Below are 12,896 nucleotides of genomic sequence, written 5' to 3'. Positions count from 1 at the left end.
TTTTCCATGACCCCAGAGGATGCCAGCTTCCTCTGATGAAGATGGGAACAGATTTCAGCCCTATCGGGGGGTAACTTTCCAAAAGAGCTGCCCATGATGGACTGTCCCTCTGGAAGAAGCATTCTGTCACTGTGCATTCTGAGACAGAGGCTGGACACACACCTGGCATGACTCTAACTATTCTCACCCAGGAGTGCACATCGGCATCTCCTGAAGGCTTATCCCGCACATCTCCAAAGCCCTGTTCCCAGGAATCCGGCCGTATCCAGCCTCCACCTGTGATTTTGAGAGAGCTCTCTAATCAATTCCCACACACACCTTCTACTGAGAACCAGCATCAAGTGGGTGTTTGCACTTGTCAGCTTCCTTCCAGTCTGAGGTCTGTGGTTTTAAGTTCTGACAGCTTTCTTGCTGTTTTGGACCCATGAGAGTCTCTGGCTGTGGGCCTTGTTTCCTCCTGATTTAGAAGCTTCCCAGCTCAGGGCATGAGCTGTCTGATCAATGGACATGGGCAGTGACTGTGCCACTCTTGGGAGGCCAGGCTCTGCTTCTGCTCCATGAGGGTCTGGAGGAGGTGGCGAAGACCCTGAGCTTCTCTCTAACTGCCCCCCGGGGTTTGGGGGCCACAGTTCAAATTATTCTTCTCAAAATGTTTAAAGCCACAGACCACATTCAACCAGGGACTGTTATGTAGGATCGTAATACAAGCCCAGGCTTCCTTGGTGGCTCAGAAGATAAAAAATCTGCATGCAATGCAGGAGACCCAAGTTTGATCCCTGGGTTGGGATGATCTGCTGGAGGAGGGGTTGGCTACCCACTCCAGGATTCTTGCCTAGAGAATCCCATGGACAGAGGAACCTGGCAGGCATGGTCCATGGCGTTGCAAAGTGTCAGACACCACTGAGCAGAAACACCAGTATCTTTGCCCGAGGCGTCTATTTGAAGGGACGGTCAGCCGGATGAACCCCTCCCCATACACCTTCTCCAAACCCCACTTCTTGGTGGCACCTGAGATGCTTCTGAACACTTTTTAAAAATCAACCTTAGTGTATATGTTTTCATATAATTGTTGTTGTTCAATAGCTAAGTTGTGTGCAACTCATTGCCACCCAATGGAGTGCATGGCCAAGCTCATCTTCTGATGTCTTATCTTTTCGACTTTTCATGCCCTTCATGGGGTTCTTGAGGCAGGAATACTGGGGTAGATTGCCATTCTCTTCTCTAGTGGACGTTTTGTCAGAAGTCTCTACTATGACCCATCGGTCTTGGGTGGCCCTGCACAGCATGGCTCATAGCTTCATTGAGTTACATAAGCCCCTCCATCAAACCCCTCCATGAAGAGGTTTCATGCAATCATTTATGTGTAATCTTTGTACATGTGTGTGTTGCTGGGCAGTGGGCTGCAGTCCATGGGGTCGCTAGGAGTCGGACACAACTGAGCGACTTCACTTTCCCTTTTCACTTTCATGCATTAGAGAAGGAAATGGCAACCCACTCCAGAGTTCTTGCCTGGAGAATCCCAGGGACGGGGGAGCCTGGTGGGCTGCCATCTATGGGGTCGCACAGAGTCAAACATGACTGAAGTGACTTAGCAGCAGCAGCAGCAAATGTATACAGTCCTGTATTCAGCACCACAATGAAGGAACAGAATCTCCCCATCATTGCAGAGAGTCCTGTGTGTCACTCATTCACCTCCCAGACCTGGCTCCGGCCCCAGGCAACAGCTGACATGTTTTTGAACTAGAGATTAGATTGGGAAAGCATATTTCTGAAATACAGTGATTGAAACCATGGCCATGGGCCATCTGGCCCTGTTTTTTGTTTTTTTTTCCCTTTTTTTTTTTTTGTTTTGTTTTTCTTTACTTCTTTTTTGTTTGTTTGCCTTTGTTTTTGTAAATAAAGTTTTATTGAAACACAGCCGCATATTGTACCATCTGTGGCTGCTTTCCATGTAAGTATACAGTGGAGCCCAGGAGTTGCAGCAGAGACCCCATGGCCCCAAAGCCTAACCTCTTTTACTACCTGGTCCCTTCTAGAAAAGTCTGCTGACCCTGCTCTAGCCCTTCTCCCTCCTTTTACTAAAGAATAAGCACCAGTCCCCCAGGCTGGACCTCAGCCCCTATACTCACTCACCCCTCATCCAGTGTAGAAGTGCCTACAGAAGGGGCATCCTAACCCCCCCTCCCAGTCTGGTCCTCAGCCTCTAAATACCCACAACCCCAGCACTGCCCGGTTTCCTTTTCACAGTGTGGACCTCTGCCTTGACTGTGTGTTTTTTTCTCTTAGTGGTACAAGAAGCCAGATTACAACCTGTTCACACCGTATGTTCAGCATCGTCAGAGAAACCCGAACCAGCCATTTTACATTCTTCACCCCAAGTTTATCTGGCAGCTTTGGGACATCATCCAGGAGAACACGAAGGAGAAGATCCAGCCCAACCCGCCGTCCTCTGGCTTTATCGGTATGTAGCTATCAGGTTGGGTGAGTAGCAGCAGGTGTAGGTTCATGCTAAATGAATGTACATCCGTGCTATACAAGAGCATCTAGAGGGTGTCTTTAGAGGGAAGATAGATTCACTAAAAAGAGTGCAAAGACTCTGTTTCAGTTTCTGCAGGCAAGTAAGAAACTACCTCAACATTCCAAGATCTGAAATGAACTGTTTCATTTTCTCTCGTGATGGAGTGTGTCAGGAAGGGCCCAGCTGGGTGACCCCTTTGTTCCAGACTCATGGAGTCACTTGCGGGCATTCAGCTGCCCCATGGGGTGACCTTGCTCCCCCTGTTGGGCCCATCTGCTGGATGCCTGGGGGGTTGCAGCTCAGCTGGCCTGGTGACCATGTGCTTGTAGGTGGTGGCCTCATGGTAATTGGACTCTTGATGGAAGCTCAGGGCTCCTGGCAGGTGTTCCAGTGACAGGAAATGGAAGCAGGCTTTCTCAGGGCAGAAGCCCAAGGACACTCTGTGGGTCACAGCCGTCAGAGGCCCCCCAGACTCAAGGGGTGGAGACCTCAGGGCCGCTCAGGACCACCACCACTGCATGCACATTGTTGATGTGGGGCCAGGTCGAGGATGGGAATTCATGGCCACTGGACCACCTCGCAGGGGTTGCAAGGTCACCAGTGGGTCTGGGCTTTGAGTAGCAGGATTCTCAGGCTGAGCACCACTCTCTCCACAGGATAGTGGACTTTATGTAACAAGGGCATCACACTTGGCCTAGTGTATTGTTTGCACTCAGGTTTTTATCCTCAAATGTGGTCTTAACCCATTTCTTTTCCCATGTTTCAGCCTCTTGCCCTGTTACTGTCTTGGTGGCACCTGAATAGGGTGATATTAAGAAAGACCTTAGCTCCCCTTGGCATATGAAAGCTGCAGTGGAAACCCAGGATAGGAATTTTGTCCATAAAACACTGTAGCAGTCTCTACCCTAGTATTAATGAATACACAACCTGCACTGGGCTGCACAGGTGATAACCATGACTAAAGGAATGTTTATGGAAGTGACGTGAGTTGGTCAGTGATACAGGCCCAAGAAGCATGCAAAGTGAGGCTTGTGGGTTTAGAGCAGTTTTGAGGTATTATAAAAATATGAAATATTTTATGCAGAATTCAAGACAAAATTCATGACTGCATGTTATTTTCCTTAAGCAGAGCTCCCTCACCCATTTTATGTCATGCCTTTGAAACACTTTGTTTCCAAGGCACTTTGTCAGATTCTAAGGTGGTTGTTTTTTTTTAATATTTATTTATTTATTTTTAGCTGAGCTGGGTCTTCATTGCTGTGTGCAGGTTTTCTCTAGTTGTGGAGAGAGGGGATACTTTCTGGTTGTGGTGCGCAAGCTGTTCGTTCCGGTGGCTTCTCTTGTGGCGCACAGGCTTAGTTGCCCTGCGACATGTGGGATCTTCCTGGACCAGGGATCGAACCTGTGTCTCCTGCACTGGCAGGTGGATTCTTAGCCACTGTGCCACCAGGGAAGTCCATGTTGTGTTCTATTTTTTCTGTGAGTGAAAGATTACTCTGGGTATTCTCCTAGGAGACACTGCAAAATTCCCAGAGCAAAGGGTACAGATACGTAATTATATTATAACCACAAGTGGCAGGTTCAGTTCAGTTCAGTTCAGTCGCTCAGTCATGTCTGACTCTTTGTGACCCCATGAATTGCAGCACACCAGGCCTCCCTGTCCATCACCAACTCCCAGAGTTCACTCAGACTCACGTCCATCCAGTCAGTGATGCCATTCAGCCATCTCATCCTCTGTCGTCCCCTTCTCCTCCTGCCTCCAATCCCTCCCAGCATCAGAGTCTTTTCCAATGAGTCAACTCTTTGCATGAGGTGGCCAAAGTACTGGAGTTTCAACTTTAGCATCATTCCTTCCAAAGAAATCCCAGGGCTGATCTCCTTCAGAATGGACTGGTTGGACCTCCTTGCAGTCCAAGGGACTCTCAAGAGTCTTCTCCAACACCACAGTTCAAAAGCATCAATTCTTTGGCACTCAGCCTTCTTCACAGTCCAACTCTCACATCCATACATGACCACAGGAAAAACCATAGCCTTGACTAGACAGACCTTTGTTGGCAAAGTAATGGCAGGTTAGATACAGTAATCCAAGCTACCACATAAGGATTCTAGAGCTCCAGTATGAGTGGAACAAACTACAAAGTGTCAGTCTTAGGCGCAGACATCTGGGATTAGAATAGGTCAGAAAAACCAGGGTGGACTATGATTTGTCTTTCGTGTGGTGTCATGGAATCTTGCTGACCTAGGGAAGAACGTGGAACAGGATGGAATGATGCTGAGACAGCATAATGGGATGTGGCCATCCAATCAAGTCTCCCTGGGAATTCCTGTGGCAGAAATCTGATCACAGCAAGAGCTTGGGAGCACAGTGGGGGCTCTCAGACACACTTACTACCGATATGAAGTTTGAAAGTTTCCTCTGACATAGTCATAGCTGGGAAACAACATTTCCGTGTGTTTTTGCTGTTGAAAGAAATCCTGCCACTTGTGGCCAGCTTCCTTTCACAGCTGTGTGCTGAGCATTTAGAGTTTTCAGGGACACTGCTTGCCTGTGTGGCTTCTTTTCCAGGACAACGGGATTACAGCTGGGGGTCGTTTCAGGAGTGGGGGCTGGGCTGAACGACAGTCCTCTGATGTCACTGGCTTTCCAATTGCAGGCGAGTCACTTGCTCCTGTGAATGTCCTCATGGTCCTGGGAGAAAGGAGAGTCATAGCAACACCTTTTTATGGGGCCAGTTCACACTTGTGGTCATTTTCTAGCTCCATCCTGTCCAGGCTGGCAGCTCTTAGACACCGGTGGCTGCTCAAGTGTAAGTTAATTAGGATTAAACAGGAGGAAAATCTCTCCCTCGGTGCTTGAGCCCCATTTCAGGCTCTTAAAGTCCTGTGTTCCCAGTGGCTATGGCCCTGGGCGGTGTAGATGGAGACCGTCTTCACCACAGGGAAAGTTACGAAGGACAGCAGGAAGAAAAGGAACTTTTGGAGGAGCAACCAGTTCCTACTGGACGCTGTGCTTTATGGGCAGGGACCTCTCTGATGGAAGACATTTGATGTTACCCATCATATTGATGAATTGTTACTATATCCACATGTCAATTCTAATACATACTATCATTTATTCTATACGTGAACATGCAGACTTTTCTTCCCTTTAAACTATTTCCTTAAGATAAATTCCCAGGTGTATATGACTGCTGAGGAGGGGGTGTGGTATGTTGATCACGTTGGAAGCACCAACTTACTGCTTTTTCCCTGACTTCTGACCAAAGGCCGTATTTGTGCTTCTGGGTCACAGAAGGACATCCTTATGTGTGTCAGAGATGTACTCTGTGTACCATCCCCTTGTCCAGAGCAGCAGCAAAGACATGCACAAATACCCCTTGTGCATGGCACATGTATTATTTTAAAAAAAGAGTAGAATTTTGTTTTAGCTATACCAAAGGAACATTTCATGCAAAGATGGGCTCGATAAAGGACAGAAATGGTATGGACCTAACAGAAGCAGAAGATTTTAAGAAGAGATGGCAAGAATACACAGAAGAACTGTACAGAAAAGATCTTCATGACCCAGATAATCACAATGGTGTGATCACTGACCTAGAGCCAGACATCCTGGAATGTGAAGTCAAGTGGGCCTTAGAAAGCATCACTACGAACAAAGCTAGTGGAGGTGATAGAATTCCAGTTGAGCTATTCCAAATCCTGAAAGATGATGCTGTGAAAGTGCTGTACTCAATATGCCAGCAAATTTGGAAAACTCAGTGGTGGCCACAGGAGTGGAAAAGGTCAGTTTTCATTCCAATCCCAAAGAAAGGCAATGCCAAAGAATGCTCAAACTACCGCACAACTGCACTCATCTCACATGCTGGTAAAGTAATGCTCAAAATTCTCCAAGCCAGGCTTCAGCAATATGTGAACCATGAACTTCCTGATGTTCAAGCTGGTTTTAGAAAAGGCAGAGGAACCAGAGATCAAATTGCCAACATCTGCTGGATCATCGAAAAAGCAAGAGAGTTCCAGAAAAACATCTATTTCTGCTTTATTGACTATGCCAAAGCCTTTGACTGTGGATCACAATAAACTGTGGAAAATTCTGAAAGAGATGGGAATACCAGACCACCTGATCTGCCTCTTAAGAAATTTATATGCAGATCAGGAAGCAACAGTTAGAACTGGACATGGAACAACAGAGTGGTTCCAAATAGGAAAAGGAGTACGTCAAGGCTGCATATTGTCACCCTGCTTATTTAACTTCTATGCAGAGTACATCATGAGAAACGCTGGACTGGAAGAAACACAAGCTGGAATCAAGATTGCTGGGAGAAATATCAATAACCTCAGATATGCAGATGGCACCACCCTTATGGCAGAAAGTGAAGAGGAACCAAAAAGCCTCTTGATGAAAGTGAAAGTGGAGAGTGAAAAAGTTGGCTTAAAGCTCAACATTCAGAAAACGAAGATCATGGCATCCGGTCCCATCACTTCATGGGAAATAGATGGGGAAACAGTGGAAACAGTGTCAGACTTTATTTTTCTGGGCTCCAAAATCACTGCAGATGGTGACTGCAACCATGAAATTAAAAGACGCTTACTCCTTGGAAGGAAAGTTATGACCAACTTAGATAGCATATTCAAAAGCAGAGACATTACTTTGCCAACAAAGGTCCGTCTAGTCAAGGCTATGGTTTTTCCTGTGGTCATGTATAGATGTGAGAGTTGGACTGTGAAGAAGGCTGAGCACCGAAGAATTGATGCTTTTGAACTGTGGTGTTGGAGAAGACTCTTGAGAGTCCCTTGGACTGCAAGGAGATCCAACCAGTCCATTCTGAAGGAGATCAGCCCTGGGATTTCTTTGGAAGGAATGATGCTGAAGCTGAAATTCCAGTACTTTGGCCACCTCATGCAAAGAGTTGACTCATTGGAAAAGACTCTGATGCTGGGAGGGATTGGGGGCAGGAGGAGAAGGGGACGACAGAGGATGAGATGGCTGAATGGCATCACTGACTGGATGGACGTGAGTCTGAGTGAACTCCGGGAGTTGGTGATGGACAGAGAGGCCTGGCGTGCTGCAATTCATGGGGTCACAAAGAGTCGGACACGACTGAGCGACTGATCTGATCTGATCTGATTTGATATGTGTATCTGGGCTTCCCTGGTGGCTCAGTGGTAAAGAATCTGCCTGTCAATGCAGGAGACCTGGGTTCGATCCCCGGGTCAGGAAGATCCCCTGGAGAAGGAAATGGCAACCCACTCCAGTATGCCTGTCCGTGGCCCATGGACAGAGGAGCCTGGTGGGCTACAATCCATGGGGTAACAAAGAGTCAGACACGACTGAGGGACAAAACAACAACATACACATATCCTCTCCCTCTTGGTTCTTCCTCCCACCTGCTCTCCATCCCACTGCTCTCGGTCATCACAGAGCACCAACCTGAGTTTTTTCTGCTTTATATTTTTTTTAATTAAAAAAAAGTAACATAAGACATCCCTGGTGGTCCAGTGATGAAGACTTTGCCTCCCAATGTAGGGGGTACGCTTTCAATCCCACATGCCATGTGGCAAAAACAAAACAAAACATAAAACAGAAGCAATACTGTAACAAATTCAACAAGTACTTTAAAAATGGTCCACATTAAAAAAAAAACTCTTTTTTTATAAAAAGAAATAGCATACATCCCAGAGAAGGCAATGGCACCCCACTCCAGTACTCTTGCCTGGAAAATCCCATGGATGGAGGAGCCTGGTGGGCTGCAGTCCATGGTGTCGCTAGGAGTCGGACACGACTGAGCAACCTCAGTTTCACTTTTCACTTTCATGCATTGGAGAAGGAAATGGCAACCCATTCCAGTGTTCTTGCCTGGAGAATCCCAGGGACGGGGGAGCCTGGTGGGCTGTCATATCTGGGGTCGCAGAGTCCGGACACGACTAAAGTGACTTAGCAGCAGCAGCAGCAGCACACATCCAGGTAATTTGGATGCTCCACAGGACCCGTTTCTTTGGAACATTTGTTCCACAGTGTCAGGACCCTTCAGTCCACTGGGAGCCACTTGTTCACATGGCAAGAACATCTCTCTTTTTCATCCCTGTCTGGATGCTAGAGGCCTTCTCTCATTACCTGGTACTGGGAGGTGGTTCTGACAGCACTGAGGCCTTCCTAGGGAATGGAGAGTCATTTCCTAGGAATTCCATGGTTTCCACATTGCCTTCATACACACTGATAGTTTTGTGGGAGGTGTGTGAGTTCATCCGAAGTCCTGAAGTCTGCCTGGGTGGTTCTGCCGTCTGATGTAGGAGGCCCTCCAGCTTCACCCCAGGGGGTTCCGGGCTGAGCATCGTCAGGCAGACTGGCCTCTGCACCAGCCTGACCAGCACTGATAGGAGACTTGCTTTCACTGTACAAACCACCAGCACCCGCTCACACCTTTTGAAAAGGCAGCCTCAATTGTTTATAGCATAAGTACTATTTCTAGACTTCACAGATGCAAACGCTGTAATTTCAGACTATTGAATATACAGGCAGAATAATATGCTTAAAAACAAGTCATGACTTCATTTCTTTTCCACTTTATTTTGCATTCAGGACTCTAATTTTCCAATATATCATCCAAACTCAGATGGTAACACAAAATAATAACACGTTAACTCAAAATAATAAGCCACTTAACATCTCATACATGACTGTGTAAAACCAATCATTATTATGTTGACGAGGAACAACTTTTTACATTTCCCTGTAAACAGTGAATCCCGAATGTATGTTACCATCAAATAATACAATATAAATGGGCTAAAAAATTGATTTTCAAGTATTATTCATGCATTACATGATTTTACTTAATATAGTACATGCTTGTTAAATTATTATTTTATTACATGAAATGCAAATTTCCAAACCACTTCTTTTTTTACAATTTAAGTAACTCATTTTGTTGAGCTGCTATTGTGAATATTGTCTTTGATATTTTTAAATTAATTTTTATATAAGTATAGTTGCTTTACAGCCTGTTAGTTTCTACCATACAACAAAGTGAATCAGCTATACATATACATATATCCCATCTTTTTTGGATTTCCTTCCCATTTCCTTCCCATTCACCACAGTTCCCTGTGTTACACAATAGGTTCTCATTAGTTATCTATTTTATAAATAGTATCAATAGTATATATATTCCAGTTTCCCAATTCATCTCATCCCCAGAGAAACCACATTTTAATTACAGATATCTTCTGGAAATGTCACTTAAAATGTCATTTTTGCTCCTTCAGTAATCTTAAGTACAGTTTTCATAATTTTCCATCTTATGATGAATTTATGGAGAAATCACAGAATAGCTACTACATTTCCATTAGACCAGCACATTCAATACCCTTAACTTTTCACCCTCACCCCTCATTCAGAAACATGTTTTGCAGGGTTTATTGGATATTCTCAGAAATTCCTTATTTGAATTATGTTCAAGTATTACCTGAAATTGATGAGAGCCTGTATTTTTCCCATCACTTGCATTAGGTTCTATTTATGTCCATAGCTTATTTTGCTCCATGTTAAAAAGATACATTCATCAAGGAGAAAATTCTATTATTGTTAACAATTTGGGATATCATTTTAAATATTTTGCCAGGTGCAAAGTAAGATAATTTGGTGTGATCACAATTAAAATCTAAATGATTAAGTTCTGTTAGACTCTAACACATCAATCATATCTACGTATATGAAAAGTAGAGGTTTGGGTTTCTTTTTTTTTTTTTTTTTGGTTGCACGGGGCTGGGTCTTTGTTGCAGGGTGTGGGCTCTCTAGTTGTCGAGTGGGCTTAGTTGCTTATGTGGGCTCTTAGTTCCCCACACAGGTGCTGAACCAGCGTTACCTGCATTGGAAGGCAGATTGTCAACCACTGGACACCAGAGGAGCCCCAAAAGTAGAGTCTTTATAGGAGAACCTTGTTTATTCAGAATTTGTGGTCGTCTGAACATAACATGCAAAGATGCAGGTGGAAGTTTGCTTTTTATCCAGGTTTTAGAAAAATAAATAAGTGTACATACTGCTTGTTAAGCTGAGTCATAGACTATGACTTTTTATTAAGACCAGTGGAAATGCTTTTTAATTGGTTAGATAATTATATTGAATTATACAATATTTTAAAACCTGTAATTTGGCAAATGAATGGCTCTTGAGTCATAATTGCCCAGAAAAATTTGCACTTTTTTTTCTTCAAATGAATCTCTACTCATTTGTAAAACTTGGCCAAAAAACTTAACATGAATTATGTTCAAAGATTTTTAGGAACTGGCTGCATGCCCATTTGATTGGTTTGGAAAAATACATTAAAAAGTGTCTAAATATTGATCCACTTATCAAAAAGTCTGGCTGCACACTGAAAGCAGTAAAATTTTATTAGTGCTGAAAGCAGTTCCTTTTGGATAGTCCATAAACGAAATTATGTAACATTAAAGTTCCTTAAGTGATTTTTCTAAAAATTCTTTACTGAATAAGATAGCATGAGATGATTTGTATTCATTTTTGCTCTGGGGGTAATCCTGAGCAGTCCTAAGAAAGGAAATGAAAAAAAAATTTTTTAGTGTAGCCAGATGTGAAGTCCCCATATGGGTCTGGCTTGGGGGAATGATGAGGAACAATGTGATGCTGTGAGTTTATACGTACAGGGCATCTGTGCAGACAGGCTGCAGCCCCGCTGGCCTGCCTGCTGATCACCAGGGACCCCTGCCTGCAGGGTTGACCCTTGGCTGGCTTCTGGGAGCCTGGGTTTGGGGAGACCCTCCCTTCTGACAGAGTGGGTCACTGTGCCCAGATGCTCATGCAGCAGTGGGGCCTCTTTCCAGCACCTGCATCCTTCTGGAGTCTGGACAGTGTGAGCCAGGTTTGTAATAAATCACTGACTCTCTGCTGGGCCCTGTAGGTCCCTCTGGCAAGTCATCAAACCCAGAGGCAGGCTGGGGAACTCAGACCCGGTCCCTCGTCAGCATAGTGCAGAGAAAATGTCTGCAGCCCATGTGTTGTTGGTGTTGACGTCACCATGGTGATAGAGCAGCATCACCGCAGGTCAGAAGAGATGCTGCCGGCAGTGCAGGCATTTGTCTCAGACCATAGTGAAGACACTCTCTTCAGTCATTCTCAGGATGGTAGGTCATGGGCCTGCCGCCTGTTTTTAAATGTAAACATTCGTTCTTTAGTTTACTTTTTTTTTTAATTTATGTATTTATTTTTTGGCTGTGTTGGTTCTTCATTGCTGCACTCAGGCTTTTTCTAGTTGCAACGAGCAGGGGCTAGTCTCTAGTTGTGGCACTCGGGCTTCTCATTGCAGTGGCTTCTCTTGTTGCAGCTCTTAGGCTTTAGAGAACAGGCTCAATAGTTGTGGCGCACGGGCTTAGTTGCCCCACGGTATGTGGGATCTTCCTGGACCAGGAATCGAACCTGTGTCCCCTACATTGGCAGGCAGATTCTTAACCACTGGACCACCAGGGTAAACCCTACATTTTTTTCGTAAAGAAACTTTTTATAAATCCCAGTCCTCAGCCTGTGCCCAGTTGAATACAGAGTGAGTTTAACTGAAGAGGCTTCCAACAGTCCCTAACAGCCTGCTCCCTCCCAGTGTGGTCCCAACCCCACCTCCTGCGGTCTTTCCTCCTCACACCCCATCTCCCAACTCTAGCCCCGAGCTGTGCCAGGGCTGGCACACACTCCAGACATCATGGTCCACGCACTTCCTCTTTGCAACACATGCAAAAGTTTCATTTCAGGATTTTGTGTGTGGCTAAGTACTCTAAACTCCTAGGAAAAGTGATGTGCAGATTTAACCACATTTAATAATGATGTTCAATATTTATTATATGGCAGAGTTTAAATTTAAACTCTAATTTATGTGTAATATATGGTTGGTAAGTTAAAAAGCAGAGTATACATATGCTAAATGAAATGACCATGATGTCTGAAAATTTTTTGAATAATTAAAAATATTCTCCACTTGGTTTTCTAAATCTTGCCCACACTTCACATGTACCCTACAAGTTGCAAACTGATTTTTCCCTCCCTTTGAAGGTGTTGCCCTAATGATTTGATATCACCGCTACAACTGCCTGTCATTTAAACACTTGGGGCAGAATCGGCTCTAACTTAAATTTTAGTGCTCTGGACCAAGGCTCATGGTTACAGGAACTCACAAGTTCATATGTGTGTGTGTGTGTGTTAGTCGTTCAGTCATGGCCGACTCTTTTGTGACCCCATGGACTACAGCCAGGCTCCCCTGTCCATGGAATTCTTTAGGCAAGAATACTGCGATGGTTTGCTATTCCCTTCTCCAGGGGATCTTCCAGACCCAGGGATTGAACCTGGGTCTCCTGCATTGGAGGAGGATTGTTTACCACC

The 12,896-nt window shown here is 44.9% G+C and overlaps 1 protein-coding gene across 4 annotated transcripts in view; it reads left to right on the top strand.

Annotated features, from left to right (window-relative positions):
- The window catches only part of ST6GAL2 (ST6 beta-galactoside alpha-2,6-sialyltransferase 2), a 59,349-nt gene that overhangs the window by 39,400 nt on the left and 7,053 nt on the right, over nucleotides 1-12,896 (top strand). For 3 of the 4 annotated variants that reach the window (XM_070379496.1, XM_070379495.1, XM_070379497.1), the window contains exon 5: nucleotides 2,287-2,461. In XM_070379496.1, the coding sequence (XP_070235597.1) occupies nucleotides 2,287-2,461 (175 nt within the window). Of the gene's footprint in view, nucleotides 1-2,286; nucleotides 2,462-12,896 lie in introns of those variants that run through there. The other variant, XR_011466058.1, reaches the window with a different exon arrangement.

This window comes from Bos mutus, chromosome 11, assembly GCF_027580195.1.
Source record: "Bos mutus isolate GX-2022 chromosome 11, NWIPB_WYAK_1.1, whole genome shotgun sequence".
Taxonomy (NCBI): domain Eukaryota; kingdom Metazoa; phylum Chordata; class Mammalia; order Artiodactyla; family Bovidae; genus Bos; species Bos mutus.
Note: the sequence above shows the minus strand (reverse complement) of the source record. Positions and strands in the feature narration are given on the sequence as shown.